We start from the raw sequence: 24,743 nt of genomic DNA, 5'->3' as shown, positions 1-24,743 counted from the left end.
TTTTCCTAACATACAACCTAAACCTCCCCGACTGCAACTTGAGACCATTGCTCCTTGTTCTACCATCAGGTATCACTGAGAACAGTCTAGATCCATCCTCTTTGGAACCCCCTTTCAGGTAGTTGAAAGCAGCTATCAAATCCCCCCTCATTCTTCTCTTCTTCAGACTAAACATCCAGTTCCCTCAGGCCTCTCCTCATCAAGTCATGGCTCAGCCCGCCAATCATTTGCTTGCACCCGCTGGACTCTTTCCATTTTTCCAACATCCTTACCTGTAGTGATGGAACACTACTCCGATTGAGGCTCACCAATGTCGATTAGAGGGAATGATCAGGTTCCTCGTATCTTTCTGGCAATGCCCCTACTTATACAGACCCAAATATCCGTTGCCTTCTTGGGCAAACAAGGGCACACTGTTGACTTATATCCAGCTCGTCGTCCACTGTAACCCCTAGGTCCTTTTCTGCAGAACTGCTTCCGTAGTCAGTTCAGTCCCTAGACTGGAAACTATGAATGAGATTCTTCATCCTAATTGCAGGACTCGCCTTGTCCTTTTGAACTATCAGGTCTCTTGGCCCAGCTTTTATTGTCTAGGTCCCTTGGATGCCTATCCCTACCCCTTCAGCATATCTACCATGCTCCAAGTTTTAGTGTCATACGATGCAAAACTTGCTGAGAGTTGGCAGTTCCACGCCATCTCCAATCACTAGATTGAAGATAACTGAACAAAAACCAGCCCCAGGACCTGACCCTTGGGGCACTCCACTTTGTTAAACCGGTGCACTAGACATGAAGCCATTGATCACTACCCGTTGAGCCCGACAATCTAGCCAGGCTTCATCCACTGTGACAAAGTTCTCCTCACCTTGGTGGTCCTGTGCTTTCGGCAGATTTTGCTCACCTCAGTGACTCCCCCACAGTCTGGTACAACTCCTCCGTGTTGATCAATGAGTGGGAGGTTTGGGAGGAACCCGGCCTGCGCTTCTACTTGAGTGGGTTCAGCCCAGGCGCCTATAGAATGCAGCCTGTCTTATGGTGCCTCTTGTACGAGTCTGTGCGATAGCTACACCTCCCTGGGCTACTCCCAAGGCCTGCCTCCAACACTTTTATCCTCACCCAGGACCTCCTCCTGGTGTCTGGATAAGCTTGTACCTCCTGAGTCCTCTTAGCAGCACCCTCTCAGTTCTAGTCCTTGTGTCTCTTGCTCCAGCTCTCACACGCACTTCCTCTCCTCTGGCCCTTCTTGCGTAGTGGAGTGAGCTCCTTTTTGAAAAACCCAGGATCCCTGATTAGCCTGCCTTGATTGGCTGCAGGTGTTCTAATCAGCTTCTGCCTTAATTGTGCTTAGCAAGTTCCTGGACTCTAGGCAGACCCTGCTTGGTCACTCAGGGAACAGAAAACTACTACCCAGTGACCAAGTATATGTGCCCTCTACCAGACTCTCTGCACCCACTGGCCTGGTCGGTCAATACCAACATAGTCCAATCATCCGGCCATACGTCTTAACTGCTGGCAGAGAATACTGGGGAAGACCGTACAAAAGCTTGCCTGAAGTCAAGGAAATAACACATCCACTGGTTTTCCCCTCATCCAAGACCCAGTTAATCTCCTCACAGAAGGCAATTAGGCTAGTTACATGACTTGCCCTGGAATCCATGCTGACTGTTGCTGACAACTTTCTTCGCCTCTAAGGGCTAGAATTGATTCCGTGGAGGACCTGCTCCATGATTTTTCAGGGACTGAGGGAGGCTGACTGGCCCCTGTAGTTCCCTGGATCCTCCTCCTCCTTTTTAAAAGATGCCACTACAGTAAGCCTTTTCCCAGTCAATCCGGGAACCTCCCTCGGCGCCATGAGTGTCAAGATAATGGCCAATGCTCTGCATCACACCGTCAATCCCTACACCCCAGAATGGCATGGACTTGTCTCGTCCAGTCTTTTTCTAAGTAGTCCTGAACCACTTTTTCTCCACAGAGGGCTGGTTACCTTCTCCCCATACTGTGCTATCCCAGTGCAGCAGGCTGGAAGCTGACCTCTTTTGAATACAGAGCAAAAAAATCCTTGATACATACAGTTTTCCGACATCTCTGCATAGGTGCCTGCTCTCATTCATAAGGGCCCACACTTCGTGACTTTTTCTGTTCCTAACATAATGAAGAAACCCCTTCTTGTTACTCCTTAACATCCTCTGCTACTGCAACTCTGAAGGAAAGACTTGACACCAAGTTGTAGAAATCCGAGGAGGCAAAAGCTGCTTTTCTGAGCTCACCTGCCTCTTTTATTATCTAAGATTACACATGCGCAAATGCACAGCACAATTCAAAGTTTCCTACAAAAATCTTCCATCACGAGCTCAGAAGCATAGCAAACTACAAAACATCCCCAGCTGCAAACACAGTAGTCAGTGTGAGAAACTGCAGAAGAGGCAAGCTACAAAACACTGCCAGGTGCAGACAAGGCCGACTGTGTAAAAGTAAGCAGGGGGGGGGGAGGATGGAGGAAGGCCAAGTTCCTGCGATAAGCAAAGCGGGTGTGCCCAGCTTGCAAGCAAGAACAAAATGCCCCAATTAAAGGGGCACCCAGGCCTGTGGGCCCGGGGTCATTCCTACACAACTCCAAGTGTGATTTGGCCTTCCTGAGTTCACTCCTGCATGCCTGAGCAATATTTTTATACTCCTCCCTGGTCATTTGTCCAATCTTCCACTTCTTGTAAGCTTCTTTTCTGCATTTAAGATCAGTAAGGATTTCACTGTTAAGCCAAGCTGGTCGCCTGCCATATTTACTATTCTTCCTACACATTGGGATGGTTTTTTCCTGCAACCTCAACCTCAGTCAGCTCCTTCAGTACTCTAGAATGTATTTCATCAGATCCTGGTGACTTGAAGACATCTAACTCATTACATAATTTTCAACTTGTCCTTTCCCTATTTTAGCCTCTGATCCTATCTCATTTTCACTGGCATTCGCTATGTTAGACATCAAATTGCTACTAAACAATTTTTCTTTTTTTGTTCCATTTTTAAAGACGAATACTATCTCTGCCATTTCCACATTTTCTGTTATTGTCTTCCCTCTCTCATTGAGTAATCAGCCTATCTTGTCCTTGGTCTTCCTCTTGCTTCTAATGTATCTGTAGAATACTTTCTTGTTACCCTTTATGTTTCTAGATAGTTCAATCTCATTTTGTGCCTTGGCCTTTCTAATTTTGTCCTAACATACTTGTGTTATTTGTTTATATTCATCCTTTGTAATTTGATCTAGCTTCTACTTTTGTAGGACTCTTTTTGAGTTTCAGATCACTGAAGGTCTCCTGATTAAGCCAGGGTGGTCTCAGGCCATATCTTTCCTATGCTCTTGTACCCTTAAGAATGTCTCTTTGAAAAACTACCAACTCTCTTGAACTGTTTTTCCCCTTAGACTTGCTTCCCTGGTATGTTCCCTAACAACTCCCTGAGTTGGCTAAAGTCTGCCTTTTTAAAATCCACTATCTTTATTGTGCTGTTTTCCCTCCTACCATTCCCTAGAAATACGAACGCTACCATTTCATGATCACTTTCACCTAAGCTGCCTTCCACTTTCAAATTCTCAACCAGTTCCCCCTAAACTTGCTCCCCTGGACAAGGTCAGATTTGCAGACCAGAGCATTTGAGGACACTCCAGAAGTCTGAGGATCAGCGGATGCCCATCTAGAACTACATTCAGAAGATAAGAGAAACCAAAGGGAACATGTAGGCTAGGCAGGGTGGTGATCACATCATGAACTGCAGCTTTCTGGGCTGGGTACCTGCTGCAGAACTGGTGAACTCTGCGTTGCATGTGTTACATACAGGTCCACTGTTGGCATGCCCCAATGACTGGAGGTCAGGTGGACAATGTCCTCCTTCAGGGACCATTCTCCAGGGAACATCTTATATCTATTATACCAGCCAGCTTTAAAGTTTGGGGCTCAAACTGAGAGCAAGGTCTATTCTGTCCATCCAAACATTATGAGTGTAAGATTGCACAAATGATAGACAGCACCTCATCATAAATTGTTAATGCCTCTTATTGATTCCAATATTGCCGAATATAGGTTAATCCCAAAAAAATTTACTTGCAGTAAAATTTGCTTCATTTTTGAGGTTTTACCATCACTTTTTTTTAAAAAAAGTATTACTTTATTTAAAAAAAAAATAGTAGTAGTGAAGGTCCTTCACAACAAACAATGGAAACTGATTCAGGGCCCAATCCTGCAAACACTTAACTATATGTAGTTCCAATGGAGTCCTTACTATATAGGGGAAACGGACAACACAAGAGTCAAATCCACACAGCAGACATGCTAAAAACAACAATTGAGAAACATAGCATTATTTTCTCTGTTCTCTTTCAGCTACAGTCACTAAGTGTTACTTGTAACAACAAGTAGGCAAATACTTTCAGAGAGACATATGGGATTTTGAAGTTGAGGAGGTCCTTTTTAAGGAAGGCATCAAAGCCAGACTATCATCTTAAGTGAGTATGATTCATACTGTGGATACTACCTCGTTTGAAAGATATGAACAGAACTGTATTGCAAAATGAGATTAATGCATTTAAAAATAAAAAAAACCACATCTTTTACAAACCTAAATCCAGTTTGCTTTTTGCTACTGACTCAGTCATTTCAATATCATCAAATATAGCTGTTTGGCAGTTGTTCTCCACTGTGGCTTCATACTTCATGGGGGAGAAAAAAGAAGTTAAAAATTAAAGAGCATTGGCATTGCCTCATATAGCAGTATTTGACATACACATTGATTTTACAGCAAACATTTGCATTTTTGTAACTTACTTTAATTTTTTTTGGATAATTATGAAATTAATTGCTCATTTAGGCAACATCAGTGAGTATGAACAATGTCAGATGTGATTAAAATATAAAATGAACTTCATACTATCTACCTGTTTTGCAACCCAGAGAGGAAACAAGGGGTTTTTCACCTGACAGTTTTGTGGACCAACAACAGTTTTAGATCAATATCACATTCACCAGAAGCTGCATTTTGGCATCTTCATATAGAGATCACAGGACTACAAGAGATGAAAAACCTAACCTTCTATTCCCCGCTAAAACCTCTGTGGCCCTAAACAAGTCACTTTCTGCCTCAATTTCTTCATCTGGAAACTGAGGGTAAAATTGATCTGCATGGCAAACTAGGTGCAAGGAAAACCACTTTAATCACTTTCTTTTCCGGAGGATGCAGGAATAGAAAGCAAACTCAGAGGGGAAAGAAATTCTCAGAGTATTAGAGGATGCAAAATTTTCATTCACACATTGTGCCTTATGCTGTCTCCCTCCCTCCCCAACCCAGTGTTATCTGTCTGTCACAATCTCTTTTCTTTCATCATTTCCTGTTGTACTGCTCCACTCAGTGTGTCTTACAGACCAGCTGCCCTCAGTGGAACTGACAAACATCCAGATCTCTAAGGCTTGTCTTCATTGCCACATTAGCTCAAGTTAGCCATTCAGTTTCTTCTCTCAAGTTAGAGTAGCTGAAGTAACAGCGGTTCCACTGCAAACTAATTGAGCCGAACAGAGGGATTGGATTAGCAGCACACAGTAGTTGAGTCCCCACTGCTCTACTAGCTCGAGCATCAGCAGTACGTGAGCCTCAACCCATGCCCCCGACAGGCTGGCTAGCTTGAATTTAAAGCACCACTGAACTCGAGCTAGAGATGTGTGCGCATGAACAGCAGCTGCGTTAGGGGCAACAATCGAGTTATAGCTTGAGCTAACAATGCAGCTCAGGCAACCCTCAAGACATTCTGCACTGGTGCGATAAGATATCAGGATGACAGTCAGTTTCATTGACATGCTGCAGCGCTGCAGAGAAACAAGAGACAGAAATTAGAAAATTGCAAGGAGAGCTTTGAATCTCCCTTTGCTCCAATAAGAGATGATGGAAGACACACCTGCCAAGTTATATCAAAGATGCAGATAGAAGGGTCACCAAAGGGAGCCACCATTAGTTCTGCAGCGCTAACAACATAGCAAATTATTTGTCAAATGGCAATCAAAATTTAGCAAGGAAATACATTTTGGTTTTGGGATTTTAAGAATGTGTTATGTGCAAAAGAATAATGTCCATTGGTATCTACTCAATGTACTGAGAGATCTTGTCTAAATTATGTCAAAATCCACCTAACCATAAAAAACAAGAGTATAAAAATCATGATAGAAAACAGGTCCAAATTTCGCATCAATATCTGCTAGCTGGTCTCCTACCAACTTCACTAGGACTTTGTACAGTTACAAGGGAGCCATACTAGCTGATCCTGATGCAGGATTGAAACCCAGGGTAACATTTCTTACCATTTCATCATTATCATACAGGTAATGTGGAGACTGCTTAGCCTTTGTGCTAATAGGGGATCTTAAATCCGATGTTTTAGTTGGCTCAAGTTGGTTCGCCCAATCTCCAATAGAAATCAGGTTCTTCCCAGCAGGTGGATTTGTGTCCTTTACATGTGATGAGGCATATGTAAAATAATCCGGGTCCATATCATACTCTTCATCCACTAACATTTCCCGCTCTTCACCCATTTCCTCTATTTTAGCCTTAAGGAATTCATGCATTTCCCAGGACTCCTTATGTTCTGTTTCATTCTGAGCTAGCTGAAATGGCCTCCCCAAATCCAGAAGTGGCTCATCAACAAGTTCTTCTTGAAAGAATGTTTCATCTCTAAAACCCTGCATAAAACATTACAGAGTATAGATTTGACATCATGTTTCCTGCAAGCTCTCTTATAGTTGTGTTTTATGTCAGGCACATTTTAAAATTACAACCACCATTCTGTTTTTTGAATGAATATCCATTAGCTTTTATGTTTTAGTAGAAGCAGCTAAACTAGAACTTTGAAACTTGCCCTGATTTACTATTTTTATGAATATAGACATGCCTTTTTAAAAACAATAAAGAAATGAAAGTTGGAAGCTGCTCAGCTATTCCTGGAGCTATAGGAAAAAGCAAGTCTGGGTGAAAGCTGGGGACTGGGAATTGTAAGACAGTATTTTTTAAGAGCTGCAGGGAAAAGCCTAAATAAATCTAAAAAAAAACACTGAGGATTTATCTGCCATCCCACTATGCAAACATGCACATTATGCCCATCATCATCAGTTTAAACAGTAAGGCATCCCTTGCTTATTTCACTCAATCCTTTAATTAAAAGGTCAACATCTCACCCTCCAGAGTCAGCTCAATCCACTCATCTCACAGCTGAAATACTAATCCAAGAAAGGGTGCCTGCTATTAACTCTTTTTAGAGCGGCTTCTTTGAAGTGTGCCAACTTGACACAATAGCAATTACGCAAATTGGTGGGCTGAGGCAATAACTAACACTGGTGAGTGACAGACCAGTTTTGGTGTTTTTTTTTAAAAAAACAAAAACTATTTTACACACACTAGGTTCATTATAAGCAGTGACAGCTAGAGAAGTGTTACAGGAGAATTTGATACTCTAGGGCCAGATTCCAATACCTTTACTGCTATTAAGTAGTATGTTACTCCATAGAAGCCCACTGAAGTCAAAATATGAAGATGTTTCTGTATCAAAGTAAAGGTATCAAACTCCAGCCCATCATGTCTCTGAAGTCTGTGGCAGAGCTGGGACTCCCAGATCCTAGGCTAGCACCCCAACCCTAGGACAACAAATTGCCTTTTTCTAAAGAAATCCTGCTTACACACCATTCTTTTTTTCTTGAATCAACAATTGTTATTAGCAGTAAATCTAACACTCTTACTTCATTAGCAATAGATCTAACATTTTTACTTCATATCACCTTTCATATTCATGGTAAGACAATGCATCTTAATGTAATGCGCTAGAAAATAATGTAGCCCAGTATCTCTGTAGGCAAGGTGTCATATACACAATTCAGCATTAGCTCACAAAAAGCTTTGACTCTTGGAATTTGTTTTAGAGAGGGATTGTTTACCGGAATACAAGGTTTATCCCAGACTCATGTTTTCCCACCAGACAGAATGAACCGTGGACTGACATCTCTTCTGAAGGACACTTGTTTTTAGGAGATGAGAAAGGGCTTTTAGAACCTCATTTTCTTCTTAACTATTTTAAATAAACCGAAACAGCAGCCAAATACCTGTGGTGCCTCGAGCATTATTGATGAATGAATATCATTTATTGATGTTGGAGATGCAGAGTTGTCTTCAATGGTGCTGGGATCCACAATGCAAAAGTTCTCCTCCTCTTTGCTTTCTCCCTATAAAGGCAGTTGAAACATACAACAGCATTAAAAACACTGTCAGGAAAGCAAAAAAGCCCCAAATTCTTAAAATAAATAAAAAGATGGGGCTGTCGGGGAGAGGGAGGAAATGACCATGGAAAAGGAGAGAATGAGGAAGGGGAAGGAGAATAGAATTTGTTTTGCTATAAATTGAAAAGATAAAAAGATGGGTTTACATAAAAAATAAAGTAAAAAAGTAGGGCTGTCAAGCAATTAAAAATGATGATTAATCATGCAATTAATTGCACTGTTAAACAATAATAGCATATCACTTATTTAAATACTTTTGGATGTTTTCTACATTTTCAAATATATTGATTTCAATTACACCACAGAATACAAAGTGTACAGGGCTCACTTTATATTTTATTACAAATATTTGCACTGTTAATAACAAAAGAAATAGCATTTTTTAATTCACCTCATATGAATACTGTAGAGCGATCTCTTTATCATGGAAGTTGAACTTACAAATGTAGAATTATGCACAAAAAATAACTGCACTCAAAAATAAAACAATGTAAAAACTTTAGTGCCTCCAAGTCCACTCAGTCCTATTTCTTGTTCAGCCACTCGCTCAGACAAATACGTTTGTTTACATTTGCAGGAGGTAATGCTGCCCGCTTCTTGTTTACAATGTCACTCGAAAGTGAGAACAGGCATTCACATCAAACTTGTTTGTCTTAGTGATTGGTTGAACAAGAAGTAGGACTGAGTGGATTTGTAGGCTTAAAGTTTTACATTGTTTTGTTTTTGAGTGCAGTTATGTACGAAAAAATCTGTAAATTGCACTTTCACGATAAAGAGATTGCACTACAGTACCTGTATGAGGTGAAATGAAAAACATTATATCTTGTTTGTCATTTTTACAAGTGCAAATATTTGTAATAAAAAATGATAATATAAAGTGAACAATGTACACTTTGTATTCTGTGTTGTAACTGAAATCAATATATTTGGAATGTAGAAAAACATCCAAAATATTTAAAACATTTCAATTGGTATTCCATTGTTTAACAGTGCAATTAAAACTGTGATTAGTCAACAGCCCTAAAAAGAGACAAAGGAGAAAGAAGCTAAATAAGGACATGGGCAATTTTTTTATTTTTAAAAGGAAACAATCCAAAAGACTTGTTACATTCCTCTTTCAGTGCTTGTTTGTTTGTTTATACAGCAAGCACTTCATGGCCTCAGATCTTATTATATGGCGCTACACAAATAAAACTTAATTAATGAACAATGAAGCAGTGTTCTCAAGTCTGCTGTATGGTCCCAAATCCAAAAAGTATCCCTGTTCAGGACAGTACTTATGTTCTTGACTTCAAACACATGCTTAAATCCTACTGATTGGGGCTTAAGTATATATTTCAAGTTAAGTGCTTGCTTCAGTGATTTCTTGAATAGGGACAGACTTAAACAACGTGCTTCGTTGAATTGGGGACTATGCACAAGTTACATCCGTACGTGTCACTGTTGTGACAACATAGAATAAATTAAAAATCAGTCCTTACCACCAAAGGCTTGCAGATGCCAAGGCGAATAGTACCTGGGGGCACAGATTTCAACACTTCTACCGCCTCTGCTAGAGTGGCATTGTCCAAATATTTCTCATTTACAAAAACCAGACGGTCGCCTGGTAACAGTTCACCCCCGCGTTCGGCTACTCCACCCGCTACCAGAGAGCTGATCACAATGGCCGTTCTTGTTGGATCTAGGGGATCCTGAAAAAGCAGCCCCAACAAAACCCAATAAATGCGTTGTCTTATTTATTTTGAATGTACAAAAGAATAACAAATCTTATGCTGTGGGGTTACAAACACAAACAATAAAAGGACGGTCCACGAATATAACCACCTTAACAGCCTGAAAGACAGAGAGAGGGGAAAAACGGGCACTGTAGAATGCTCAGAAGATTAACAAATCCACGTGGAGCAGATTGATTTATGCCTTCTTAAAGCAGCTCTCTCAAGTGGAGGAGGGGACAGGCCAAACTGCAGATGGAAAAGCAGCGCTGGCTCCTTCACAACCCCTCCAATCCGCCCTATTATGACCAAAAGCCAGACAATGTCCATGCATGTGATTTTCAAGGCTTCATGTCAACAAAAGTTACATGAAAAAAATCCTTACAATTTACAGAAGTGTTCGGGATTTAGCAGTTACATTTGCTCACATTATTGTCATATAGGGCACTATACATTTACATGGTGCTTTACAGACACAGAAAGACATTTACAATGCTAAAAAAACAAGACATAGGACTGTTTTCAGGAGAGGATTATTAATGAAGATAAGCAATTGCTTGAAAAAATGGGAAAGTTTAAAGTAGGAAAGATCACAGATGGACAGATGTTTCATGATCATTGAGTCAAACTTGTTTGAAAGTTGCTTATTCCTTTCAGAAATATTTTTCAATTGTTTTTTTTTTCTTATTTATGTCTAATGTACCACTTCCATCAAATGTCTACCCATTTGAAAATCCATCCGCAGTCCAATAAGATAAAATGACCAAAGATCTTAATCATTATATAGTAGCAAAAAATATACACTGCAACACACCTTTCATAATTGTTAATCAAGGCATAATTTATTTTAAGATTGTGACACACATTCGCTCTCTCTCTAGTGCTTGTAATACCCCTTATGTGCATGCACTGTGTCTATAATTACATGAGCACATACTGGTTTTCCACAGGACCCAGCTCATTCGATACACAGGATGGATACACAAGAGGTAGAATTAAGACTGCACATGCCACTATAAATCTGGCACTTCCTAACTTTTGACTGTTTGACTTGGCAAGCTAAATAATGTTCCTTTAACTTTGTTTTTGTTCATATATGGTTACACACAGAGAAAGCACCTCCAAATAAACAATTAACTAGCTTTGTTTTAAAGGGGGTGGGGCAACGTCAGCAAAAGACTGAAATTAGAGAGGAGTAAATCAGTTCAGGAGGAAAAAAGGAAAAGGCCTGAAGCTGAATCAGGTTAAGGTAAAACAAGCTAATTTCAGCCCACTCCTAGGGCTGGTCTACACTACAGGGGAAAATCAATCTTAGATACGCAACTTCAGCTACGTGAATAACGTAGCTGAAGTCGAAGTATCTAAGATGGAATTACTCACCGTCCTCACGGCGCGGAACCGATGTCTGCAGCTCCCCCTGTCAATTCCACAACTCTGCTTGGCTTGGTGGAGTTCCGGAATCGATATAAGCGTGTTCGGGGATCGATATATCGCATCTAGATGAGACGCGATATATCAATCCCCGAGCAATCGATTGCTACCCGCCGATATGGCGGGTAGTGAAGACGTAGCCCTAGACTGACTCAGTTTTAGACACTTCCCAAATACTGGACACTCACTCCCTATACCAGTCCCTTCTCTGCAAGAATTGGGTTTGGTAATCAGCTCTAGTAATTTCACTTTTCCAGGACCTGATGCACTGCTCACTGCATGGTTGCCTGCATGCTTCGACTGTCCTGTTACTTGTGCTCAGATCTACACAGTGCATCTCTGACAAGTCATCTTGGGGTAGAAAACTTCCTACAGAGATTTGTGTGGACATGTTCGTGTGAACATGCACAGCTGTTTGGTTGTTTAAAATGCCAAGCCTTTCAAATTATGTAAAGACTTAACAGTTACATCTGACACTAGAGAGGAGGGGAATGTGGGAACCCATCAGATGCCCTAAAAACAAAGAGGCAGAATGAGAAGGATCTCTAGAATTGGGAGACTGCCTGCCCCTAGTAAACAGACACAGCAAGCTTTGCCCACCCTTAAACATGGCTTTGGTAGTAAACAGAAGAGCAGTGAAGACAGTTTGATTAGAGCTGATCGGAGGACGACAATTCTGTTTTGTGGAAACTTTCAAAATTTGTTGTAGCTTATACCAGCAAAACTGCTCTTATACCAGTACAGTTTACACTGGTTCCCCAAACTGACTTAGGCCTGGTCTACACTATAGAGTTAGGTCAAAGGAAGCAGCCTTAAGTTGTCCTGTTAACGTACATGTCTACACTACCGGGTCCTTTACATCGACATAAGTCGCCTCTGATGTCTACTTCTGTAATCCACCTCTGTGAGCGGCGTAGCACTTAGTTTGATTTTCATGGCTGAGGTTAGTGCAGACACAGCGTTGTATAATTTGACTTAATTGGCCTCCAGGTGGTGTCCCACAATGCTCATCTGTGACCGCTCTGGAGATCATTCTCAACTCTGCTGCACTGCAGCCAGGTACACAGAAAAAGCCCATCCTCTGCTAAAGCCTCATGAACTTTTAATTTCCCGTTTGATCAGCACTGCTAGCATGTCAACTTGAGCCCAGCTGATCATGGAGACTACATGCCCCAACACGCTCCAGCCTGGTCTGCACACTTGGAGCACAGCAGCTTCCATGGTTGATTTACCTACTCCAAATTGATTCCTGACTGACCAATAACTGTCTGGCATTGCAAGCTTCCAAATAGTGATTGCCACTCGCTTCTCCACTGTCAGAGCAGTTCTCATTTTTGTGTTGCGGAACTGTAGAGCAGGGGAAAGCTCTGCACAAAGTTCCTGAAAGCTGGCCTTCTGAATTCAAAAGTTCTGTGGCTTGGGACGGCATGCTGCAGGGGGTGCTCTGCCAGTCGCCGGAAGGGTGGCAGGCAGTCCACCTTTGGCAGCTTGCCTGCGGAGGATCCGCTGGTCCCGTGGCTTCAGTGGATCTCCCGCAGGCGTGCCTGCGGAGGGTCCACTGATCCCGCGGCTCCACCAAAGCCGCAGGACCAGTGGACCCTCCACGGGCACACCTGCGGAGGTCCACTGAAGCCCCAGGACCAGCGACCGGCAAAGCGCCCCCCGCAGCATGACCGTGCTTGAGGCGACGAAATGTCTAGAGCCACACCTGTCTGTGGCCATTGCTCCTCATCCCATACCTGCAAAATTATGCAGTCCCATCAGTCAGTGCTTGTTTCAGGGGACCAGATGACACTCAGAGTGCAGCTGCTCTGTGAATGCCAGCAGCAGCTGTGAATTGTTTGCAATGGCTTACAGCAGGGCTGCTTGCAGGACATTACTATGTTCCGCACGGTGGGCCCTACTTCAGCTCTGGAAATACTGCAAAAGAAGGCACTAGGTGTTTGAGATGTTCACAGCAAGAGTGCACAGCTGAGCAGGCTCCATGCTTCTGGGGTTATGGCATACTCACAGTGGTTTTAAAGAGCGATAACCACTCGTTGTTTGCCATTGATATAAGGGAGGGAGCACAGTGCATCATGCGATGCTGAAGCAATGTTCCCATTCTCCCTGGCAACAATGTTTTGGACCCATGAGACAATGCACAAACTTCCCAAAACAAAACTGTGGCAAGTTGCACTTTGGGATAGTTATCCACGATGCACTGCTTTGTGCATTGATACAGGTGCTGCTCCTGAGGACGCACTTATCGAGACAATGAGCATGGTATGGCCACGCACAATCAACTTCATTAATTGGGGGGGCTCGAGGTCGAATTAGATAAAGTCGACTTAATTTTGTAATGTAGACAAGCCCTTAGACTATACCAGCATAAGCACAGTTTAGTTGGTATAACTGCTTTTACACTAGGGTTTTGCTGGCACAGCTAAATCAGGAAATTATGCTAGAAAAAGTTTCTAGGGATAGTAGGGAAAAGAGAGTCTGTGTGAAGCTGGCAATTAGGACCTGGGATGTGGGGGAGACAGGTTCAAATCCTTGCTCTGCAGAGATTTTCATCCCAGATCACTGATAGATGCAAAGCAGGGACTTGAACCTGAGGTTTCCCTTGTTCCAAGCAAGCACTGTAACCACCAGCCTATAGTCCAAGTTTCTCTCTCTACTTTTGATAAAGTCTTCATCAAAACCAAAATTTTTCAGCCTTGGCGAGACAGCTTTTTTCAATTAAATTTCAATTAGTTGAAAATATACCAACCAGCTCTTGTTCTGTTGCTAACATGGAAAAGGCCAGAGTCCTTGCACAATACTTTATATTGACTTTGTCAAGGTAAGATTTCAAAAGGCAGGACTATTATTATTTTGCCCCCACTGCAAGCCAAATATCTGTCCAGATTAAATATTAGTGAACAACATATAAAAGAAGAATTAGTATAAAAATCACCGACCCGGCAAATACAAAACAAGGGTCTCATTCTGCTCTAGGTTATAATTACACTGATTTTTTCAAGCAGAGGGAGCTATTGCACAGGAAGAGAAGAGCAATGTAAACCACAGTGACAGCGGTGTATCAGTCATAAATCTAAGCAGTTCTCCAGACAAGCTGAATAGTTTGTCACCCATAGCCATGCATCACAACAGGATGGCCATAAGATGACTTACCATAACAATTGCTTTCTGTGGTCTGAAGCTATTTAAAAAAATTAAGATTTACCTGGCAATACATAAGCGGTATAATTTGGGAGGATAGCTCTGGTCTAAAATCTTTGGACTGCATTTTACTTTTCTTTTCAAAAGAAAAGTAAGTGCTTAAAAAAGACCCTCTCTTACTAATGATTTAACTCAAAGCCAATGACAAAGACACTATGAAAGAACAATACTAACTCATTTGCTATCAGCATTTAGCTAACTCATGTTTGTGACTTATAAACCATGAATAAAAATTGTCTTTAGAAACCTAAACCTAGCAGCATGCTGACAGCACTGGCTGCTAGAGTTTTCTATGTAGTCACAGGAGCTGTGCAGACAATGGCAGTGCAAGCTTCCTCTTACCGCCCTGCTAAGGTGCCTGTGGCGCTCTGTAGTGGCCTCCTCTACATTCATACATTGATCCTTGGTCTCTCTACTGCCACTCGCAACAAGAGTGTTAATCATGATCGTGAGTTTTATATCTTGAATACTTATCTTCTAGATGAGGCTATCAACTCATTTCATATAGGCCACCATTAATCTGACAGATAAGGCTGTCTTTAGTCACTACCAGCCATGTCTGGATTTCAGCTAGTAACTTCCAGGTAAGACATTCGTTTACCTGGGAGGTAGGATGAGTGTGATAGGCTGAGGAAAACCCCAATTTAGAGTTAAAATTTTATCTTGCTGGGAGAGCTAAAAAACAGATTAAGCCAAATTCACTCGAGTACAAGTCCTCTGTCTAAAACTAGACATATGTGTCTAAGGAAGCACGTCTAAAGTAAATGGTAACATTATTTATAAGCAAACAGGAAAGCCAAATTAATAGGTCTCAGGAGGAAAATGGTGGGGAGCTTCCATTACTATCATGGGCACTGGGACAAATTTATTTCCCTAGGGATCAAACAAGACTAAAAGAATCTGGCACATTTTACCATGTTCACAACTCAACAGACAAGAGGTGGCTGCACTTTCAAATATCCCTTTAGGAAATGGGGCCTGGTAGTTGTCTTTTTTGACCTTTGCATTAAGCCTGACCTAGTACATATGAACTTGCACAAAATGGTCACAATTTACTCAGATTTAACACAAATGTGAAATGTACTATTCTAACCATAGTTTTTTCCATTCAAACCCCACATACCTTTCCTTGAGCTCAGGTGTCATGTTTGCCTTGCCATTTTCAGAGCCTCATTTGTTTTGGATTCATTTAGCAGTGCCAAGAGTCAAAAAGAGGTCACTTGAATTGCTCTCTCTGGAGGTCCTGGTTCTGAACTGCAAGAAATCTCTTAAAGCTGAGCTTGCAAGAATGCTGTTATAAACCCCATGAGCATATGTCAGCATAACCCCATGGGGCTATGCTGATGGAGCTCATACTTTTAGTGAAGCTGAAGCAATAGTTACACATGCCAGACACTGATGGTTTTCAACTCTCAGCTACCAAGTTTCTTTATACAAGAAACAATTGTATTGGTACAGTCCCGATATTTGGGGCTTTGTCTTATATAGGCACTTATTATCCTCCACTCCCTGTCCTGATTTTTCACATTTGGTGTCTGGTCACTCTAAAAATGAACTCATTGACTGATGCCTTTCTTATTTTCAAAGCCTAATCAATTTCTGTGTTAGCCAATAGAGGGCACTAAAGACCAGTGACAGCACCCACAACACCAGGAGTTTTAGGTTAACAACATGCATCCCATTCTGCTGGGCTATCAGATTTTGCAGAATACTTGTTAGGCAGAGAGGATGTGCATCAAAATTCTGAATGCAACAGCCTGCTAAGTACAGATTTAATGCAAACCAGACCTAGTCTCACGTAGAAGGAGTATATGCAAAAATACACAACTGCAGGTGACTGACATTTACTATACACTATTATTCTCCCTTAGTTTCAGAATGCATTAGCTTTGACACCACTTAAAATCTGCATTAGGCTGGATCAACTTCCTTGAACATTGCAACAAATTGCCTGCTGCCCCAAAAGAACTTACCTGTTAATGTGCAGCAAGAATAGTACTTCACGGTACAGTAAACAGTCCCAAAAGAAACAGACAGTTTTTCTGTGCCAATTTTAAGTAATCTGAACAATTTTGCAACTGCCCATGTCTGTAGTGCAGGATTTATAAGACAGCCAATAGAAACATGTTACAGATCAGAGGATGTTAATTAGGTTACTGTGACATTACATTTTGCATGGGATCACTTACAGTACTAATGTATATGAATTTATTTTTTTACAACCTTCATTTTGTATCTTGAATACAATAAGACTGAAAATCTCTCTTGGATATTCAAACTACAATCTTTCAATTCAACAGGTATAAACTTAACCAAGGGCATATAATCAAGTTTAGCTAGTAATAACTGGGCTAAGGCAAGAAAAATATTGAACAGAAAAGGGAAACATGATTCAACCAACATAAGCAGACAGTTTGCTCAAATTTATTCTGTCCATTAATGCAAATCAGCTTGGCCTGCAATCACATAAATATATTTATCAGACAGATCTCTCGTTAACATAGGAAAACCAGCATTGTTATTAATCAAAAAATATCCCAGGTATTCAACGTTTAAAAGAAAAAATTAAACATAATATCAGACCTAAATCTCACGCCGAATTTGTCTGTCTGAAAGTATGTTGACTTCTACTAGAAAAAGCACAAAACCAAATATGTAAATTGTTTCCAAGCATTATTTTTGTGAAAGTTATTCCATATTCAAGTCATTAATTTTGCTGCTGCTTCTGCTCTGCTACATGTAACCAAAACCTTTTTTTCCCCATTGACCAAAATGTTGAGAAATTGATCAGAATGTGACTAATTTAAACCATCCCCAGCTTATTCACATCTCTCATACACAATTACACATACTGAGAAAATAACCTCATACACGCTCTCACAAACTAAACTCTTCAGCAAAAACTGAACACTGAACAGTAGACAGATTATAACACTCTTTAAGCCCCAAACAAAGAACAAGCAACCCATAGATAATAGCACGGTGAGGATTAATGGGTAATTTACCTAAGGCTTGATTTTGACTATCCCAAAAATGGCCAGGGATAGGAGGAAATCCTTTCCTCACCCCTTGGTCAATCCCCAGCATAGCTGTATTAGAGATGCTTATATCATGGCTTCACATCCAGTGGAGAGTTCGGCCAAAGCATGGACACTATTCCTTCTGCAAAGCCTCCTCAACATGCCGGCCATCAAACTAGTTAGAACTGGGGGAACAGAAGTAAGCTGGACCCTGTTCAGGTGCAGGAACTTACTTTCCCCTTGTAGGAAAGAGGAGAGCAGAGGAGAAATTGTGATGGGAATCCCTTTCCCTTCCCAGTACTCTCTGGAGCTAGTGCAATGCCGGTTTCAGTCTAATGGCCCAAATGATCAAAGCCCTTTCCCTGTAGCATTGGTGTGAGGAGGGCAGTTAATTCTAAAAACACTTACAGCTGCCCTAACTCTACAAGATATCTTTCAAAATTCCACCTCTTGGAAAGGGATAATAGTTTGTTAGATCTGGCTATTTTCTACCATTGCACGCTCCATCCTGCAGTCAATCACCAGCAAACTCAAGACTCTGGAGACAACTGGACTGGAATACAAAACGTTTAAGACCTGATTCTGCAACTCCTGCTCATGATAAATTGAAGCCAATAACACGATTTACTCATGACTATTCAACACAAAAAGAACCTATACCTTAGCAAGCGGGTAAACTATAGATTTATTAATACGAGAGCCTTTAACACAAACCTGAAACACAGAAAAAAGGTGAAGCTGCTTTTTTTTTTTTTTTTGGATGGAGGAAGGCAAAGCCTGGGAAATAAAACATGGGTATTTACTGATCTGCAGTGAGGGAATAAAGCAAAAGAATTTCAGAAACTAGTTCACAGCTGGCATTAATCAAAACTTCTGTTGTGAGAAATGTCAGTAAAGAAACAGGAATTCAGAGAGAAAGAAAATAAAACAAAATAGAGAAAAAGAGGAAAGATAAATAACTGGATGGTAGGTGTAGGTGGCAGAATGGGTTTTCTGCACTTGCCCTTCACTCCTGGTGGTCTGAAATAAAATCTGTCTTCTACTGTAAGTGGAATGAACTTAATGGCCTTTACTCATTTATTCACTCAAACCACCACCAAGACTAATTACTGCTCAGAAGAGGTTCATGTGTTGGTGAAGTAAGGATGTACCGTAGCTAGTTTGGACTGAGGTGCACTGCACTTTCTGTAATGCCTTTGCGAATTGGGCCTAGTTCTTGCAAAGTTCATGAGCTCCACTTGACCCACTGTTTGTTTTCTCCATAGAAAACAACAAATCGCATTCCTTTGGTTTTGTGTTGCTCGAAAGTATTTCTTTGTAGGGAGCCAGGAACAAACCAAACTATGACACTTTCCTTAATGAACAATTAACTACTACTTGTTGAGGAACCAGTCTCTGAAGAGAAGCATTCCATATGGGTATGTATGAAGGATGGACAGGTTGGTTCAGGTATACCAAGACCAGACCTAAACTTCATCCTAATCTTTTCCCAGTTTAAAAAAACAGCCTGAGTTTTGGCCCCTCACTCACAGTCAAACCTCGTCACACCCAGAAGTCTCTATACTCAGCTCCCTCTCACCAAGTACAATAAGCTTTCTGCCCAATTTTTCCTTCTCTGCCTGAGCCCAGTTTCTGTCTCTCTTCCAGCCACTCCTTCAAAAACACTTTTCCCAGCCACCTGCTCCCTCTATTCTAGTCAAGTTCTGTGCTATCCTCAGGTTCTCTCTATCTTTGGTGATATTCCGTATCCTTTGCTAGGGCTCAGCAGAACTGAAATTCTGGGCTGAAGCCAGCTGCCCACTTCTAATAGCATAAACTCTTGAGCTTCCCAGGATTCAGGGAGTACATTGGATGCTCACAAGAAAAATTCAGACAAGGTTTTTAAAACACGTAATTGGAAACCGGCAGGGTACAGTACCAACCCTCCCCTGCCCCTCAACTTAGATGGGCAAGAGAGAAAACGATAAACAGGTGGGATCACAGAGAGAATGGGAGTAAAGGGGAAAATACAAATACAAATCAATCAAAGCAATGGTTGCACGTATCAGGTAGAAGCCCAACATTAGCGCAGACAGTCTTAGTGCAGCTGAACAGCCAGTGGTCTTATTTCCAATCACATGAATGGACTTAATCAACATTCTACATTTGAGCACAGCCCAGACTCAAATTGGGATCCTCATGATTCTTAAGCAATAACTTTACTAAGTCAGCATTTCCCTGTGGGGCCCTCTGGTGCAGTTAGCAGTAACGTGCTGAGCTCTTTATTATACAGCATCCAAAAGGGTGGTAGGTGTTTTACAAAAAAATGAGAAAAGTTTCCTGTCCAGAGGAATTTGCCCTGTAAATACAAAACAAGCAGTTGAACCTTGGTGAACGGGATGCAGTAAAGCAAGCAAAGATGTTTCACTAGTTTCGGAAAAAACAAAAACAAAAACAAAAACAAACAAACAAACAAAAACACACCTCTGCCCACTGTCGCACTCATCATTACTCAGTAGAGGAGCAGTAAATAGGAAGAATAGCACAGGGTAACAAATAATTTTAAAGATGGGCATTAGAGGCACAAGAAATTCTAGGAAGGACTACCATAGGATATAAACAACAACTCTTCCCTTGCAATAGGGAGGGACTGTGGAATCTAAAGGGGACACTGGAGACAGGACAGGACCGTTCAGGGATGAGGGTCTACACGCAGCAGGCCAGGCTGAAGGAAGACTGTTGAGAGTGAGAGCTTTGGTGGAGTGAAGTGGTCATGAGAAAAGGATGAGAACAGAACGGTAGTAGGAAGAACTGAAGTGAGGACAAAGCATTTAAATATTGATGTAGATGGCAGCAAGGAGAAGGCATGGAAAGGATTCGAAGAGGAACCGGATATGGTCAGAATGGTAAATCTTGACTAGATTTCATGAGTTGCATCTTTTCTGGGGAGAAAAAGAAGATGCTGAGGAAACCTGGAGATGTTTAACTTTCAGGGACACTTATCACCTCTAACGTGTCCCAGCACAGATAAACATGGAAGTGGAAAAGAACTTTCAGAGGTTGCTAGTTCACTGTGTCTGCTTGGGGTCATAAATGAGCTTCCAACTGGTCACAGGCAGACTGCAGAGCCTTTCTATAACCACCAACCATTCATACAGCTTATTCCAGTCTTTTCACAACTAATTTTTTAGAAAATACTTTTTTTTTTTTTTTTTTTTTAAATCTACAGTTCATGCTACAGTACTGACCCCTTAAATTCCCACCCTGTCCTTAAAGGCAGAGTGACTTCTACAGATTAATGATGATTTCCTGTGCATTTAAAAATAAAGATTTTCTTGTAGCAGACAACAAAATTCAAAAAGTGACCCAATCTGTATTTACTGGAGGAGGAGGGAAAGGTTTCTAACTTTTAATACTACTGTTTATTAGTTTAGTTATTTCAAGGACTCTGGATGAACAGATGTTCCAACGTAATGCCCAAGATCTCTCCAAAAATCAAGTATTTTATCTGGAAAACAACCATGACAGTTCACAAAGCAAAATCTGCTTAAAAAACAAGAAACGTAATGAGAGCCAATTCATGGGATAAGGCAGCCTCCTTTCAAATACTACTACTTTCTTCTTCCTTCTGTAACACATCATTGAATTCTCTCCTAACTTCTCATTCTGAGAGAAATCAGAGTTACCATTCCCTAAACTTCACCTCAGCAAAGATCCAAGTCCTCTTAGGACTTCCTGCATCTCAGTTCCTCTTTAGTTTACAACAGTGAACTTTTTCTATCTATCCCATCTGGATCTCATGCTGATATATAAAGCCTCTGATCTCTTCAAGTGGCTTCTGGACTCCTGATGCCTTTAGTACTGCTGTATGGAGGTTTTGAAAGTCACTCATCATAAGTACCCTAGAAACTCCACCAGGAATGTGTTCATTCCATTCATCTGCTTTTCAGTAGTGAAAAGCAGTATTTAAGCAGAACTATGAGAGAATTTTCTCAATAGCTACATTCATGAACACACTATTTAGTATTATTTTTCAAATGAAGCAGCTTAATATGATTTAAGGGATGCAGAACTTTCCCATAGAGGGAAAGATGCAAATTCTCTGTCAGACAAGATCTTCAGCACAGTTGGCATTAAGGCTTACGGTACTTTGATGTTAATAAATATGGATGGGTTGCAGAGATGGAAGAAAAGCAGCCTTCATCAGCTTTTCCAGTACCAAGCGGATAGCCATGTACAATTGCTTTTTAATATAGCTGTATGATTATGCTTGCCAATAAGCCACTGGTTTCCATCACATGAACAGGTGAAAGTGTGCTTCATGGTGATGTGAATATGCCTCTCCGTCCAAAACACGTTCATTTCAAGGTGGCCTAAACCAAAAAAATTGTAAGAACGCCAAGTGTTTAGCAAGAGGGATGCTATACAATGCTCCAGCCCAAATCAAACTGGTGAACACTCCAAGCAATGTATGAATGGATTACAGTGTCTCCTTTTAAAGCTCTTGGGGCCTCTTTTGGAAATGGTTGTGAGACTTTTTTTGTTTGTATTCTGCTATGCATTGTTCAACAGCACCTGCATTTGGCCCCAGCAGTCACTGAGTTTCAGATGTGACTGAAACAACTGGAATCCTTGTGGATTAAAAATGCTTGTAAATGCAAACTCACATTTCTGCCAATATTCCTATACCCCCAGCACTCCCATACCTCCCCACCCCCTTCTAGCTGTAGTCACATATCAGATATTTTAAAGTACTTTGAATTCCAAACACAGGCAATTAAGCTCCATGAAAAGTCTGTCTAGCATCTTGTTTAATTTGATAAAGGCTCATCAGCTCATTCAATAGTCAGCTTCCAGTTAATACACGAAACCTGCAGGACAACTGCCTGTGGTTTTTCCTACACATTTATAAACATATCGCTAATTGGGTATGGAATCTCCTTGCTCTGCTGGGTCTATGCTAAATGCTATTTTTCCAGAACCCAAGGCTCAATGGACTATCCTTCCTAGTATCTGGTTTCAGTCTGTAAATGTCTATATCGTGGGTGCTGAATTTCTTTCCTCCCTATCTACCCCCACGTGATCACACTCATTTTTATATAACAGTGTTTCCCATTTTTCCGATTGAAGCCTCATTTTCTCTTGCCTTTTCGTTAAAAATGAAAAAAAAAAAAGTATCACTATTACTAGCAATGGTGGCAATTCATCAAACATTTACTTATATTTCCTCTGGCTGGTTGAACCAAACCTCCATCCCTTCTTTGTGATAGTCAAAGTTGCTAATAAGCAAAACTTGCATTCCTATTGGCAGAGAACAATGTCCATGTACTCAGTATAGCACCTTATATCCTAAACAAGTCCAAAGCACTTTACAGATTAAACATCGGGATCACTCACCCACCACAATGTAGTTACCACTGAACATGTCAGCAATGCTACATAAAAGTTAGTTAAGAGATGGAGCAGAGTAACTTCTCCAAGTGAAATTATGGGGAAAATTAAGGGAGATAAAGAATATTGCTCAACCTAGAAACTGGCCAGGATACTAAACTTTACACCATCCCTTCCTTAATAACCAGAAAGTGGACAAGACTTGTGTTTTAAGATCGAATCTTCAGTAACACAATGCTCCTCAAGACTCCACTGAGATATAGGTTCACAGTCAACTCAGAAGGCGGCATACCGCTTGTAGAATCTCCATCATCACGTACCACTGTACCTGGGATTTTCCTTCAGAGGTATCCCAGCCAAATTGTCTCCAAGAATGACCAGGTTTAAATTAAGAGATCTAACTGATCTCAGCACATTGTATTTTTACAACATCAGCATTATTATTCATTTTAAGCAACCAAATCTTGAGTGGGAGGCTGTTATTTAAAAAAAAAAAAACAACAGACCCTTTCAGGGAGGAATCCAGTGAAACATATCACACAATTTTAGGAGGTCCATCATGGGATCACCTGTTTCTACAGCATGGCATCTTGCCTGCAAGGTTAAGCTTAGTACTTTTAAAACGTCTCATCGCAATTTAGTAGATCTGGTGAATGTAAATAGATCTATTAAGTTTAAATGACCATGCAAAGCTGAAAATCCCAAGCTTAAAATTTACAGACAAACGTCCTACAGTAGCACAAAGGCTACACCCTACTCTTCGCATACTGATACCATATGTTTCAGCAATAGATGCTTCCATGAGTAGCTGTAAATGGGGGGAAAAAAAAATCTGATTTCAAGTACTTAAGCTACTAAACACAAAAAAGGAAAACAAAAACAAAAATGTAGGGAAAAGGTAGAAATACTATTGGTCACTCTTAATCAGAATAGTTAATTTGTAATTAAAAAGTTATGTAAGTTAAATATAAATTAGCTGACATTACATTTATACATTTCTCGGAATATCTTTTCGATCACCTGGGATATGCTTATTTATTTTATAGATGTAACATCATGAGAAGGATAGTCCATTAAAAATTAATATGCCAGAGTAATAACTTCACTCTCGCAGTTCTCAATTCCTATTCTCCATCGCTAAGAGTTTTTATTAGTATTGCTTTTCAGAAGCACGAATAGGCTTGTACTATGAAGTATCAGAAAACTTACACTGGGACACAACAGATCTTTCAGGACAATAGTTTAATAGGATTCAATGTAAGATTAAACATTTGTATGGATAAAGAGAACATTCAGAGTCTGTCTACACAGCAAAGAAAAACCCGCAGCTGGCCTGTGCCAGCCGACTCCGGGCTCGCTGCGGGTGCTGTTTCATTGCGGTGTAGACTTCCAACCCACAGGATCATAGAACCCGGGCTCCAGCCTGAGTCCAGAAGTCTACACATCAATGAAACAGCCGCCGTAACCCAAGTCCTGTGAGCCTGAGTCAGCTGGCACAGGCCAGCCACGGGTTCTTTGCTGTGTAGGCATACCTTCACAGTTATATCAGATAGTGCGCTGTACTGAAAACAGTATAAAAATTACAAGCTGTCACTTTAAATCCTAAAGGTTTCCCTGGTCCTGCTTGCAGGTTAGGAGGCTCTACAGGGAAGCATGCAATCAGGGTCTTTCAGAAGGCAGTCTGCAGAGAGCCCACCTAGAGTGGGATATGG

At 41.0% G+C, this 24,743-nt stretch overlaps 1 protein-coding gene across 10 annotated transcripts in view; it reads right to left on the bottom strand.

Moving 5' to 3' along the window:
* Nucleotides 1-24,743, bottom strand: part of PATJ (PATJ crumbs cell polarity complex component) — a 219,850-nt gene that overhangs the window by 142,323 nt on the left and 52,784 nt on the right. For all 10 annotated transcript variants that reach the window (XM_075067651.1, XM_032795516.2, XM_032795517.2 and 7 more), the window contains 4 exons: nucleotides 9,776-9,985; nucleotides 8,121-8,240; nucleotides 6,333-6,710; nucleotides 4,606-4,696 (listed from right to left, as the gene is read on the bottom strand). In XM_075067651.1, coding sequence (XP_074923752.1) covers nucleotides 4,606-4,696; nucleotides 6,333-6,710; nucleotides 8,121-8,240; nucleotides 9,776-9,985 — 799 coding nt within the window. The remainder of the gene's footprint in view (nucleotides 1-4,605; nucleotides 4,697-6,332; nucleotides 6,711-8,120; nucleotides 8,241-9,775; nucleotides 9,986-24,743) is intronic.

The sequence above is a fragment of the Chelonoidis abingdonii genome, chromosome 7 (assembly GCF_003597395.2).
Source record: "Chelonoidis abingdonii isolate Lonesome George chromosome 7, CheloAbing_2.0, whole genome shotgun sequence".
NCBI lineage: Eukaryota > Metazoa > Chordata > Testudines > Testudinidae > Chelonoidis > Chelonoidis abingdonii.
Note: the sequence above shows the minus strand (reverse complement) of the source record. Positions and strands in the feature narration are given on the sequence as shown.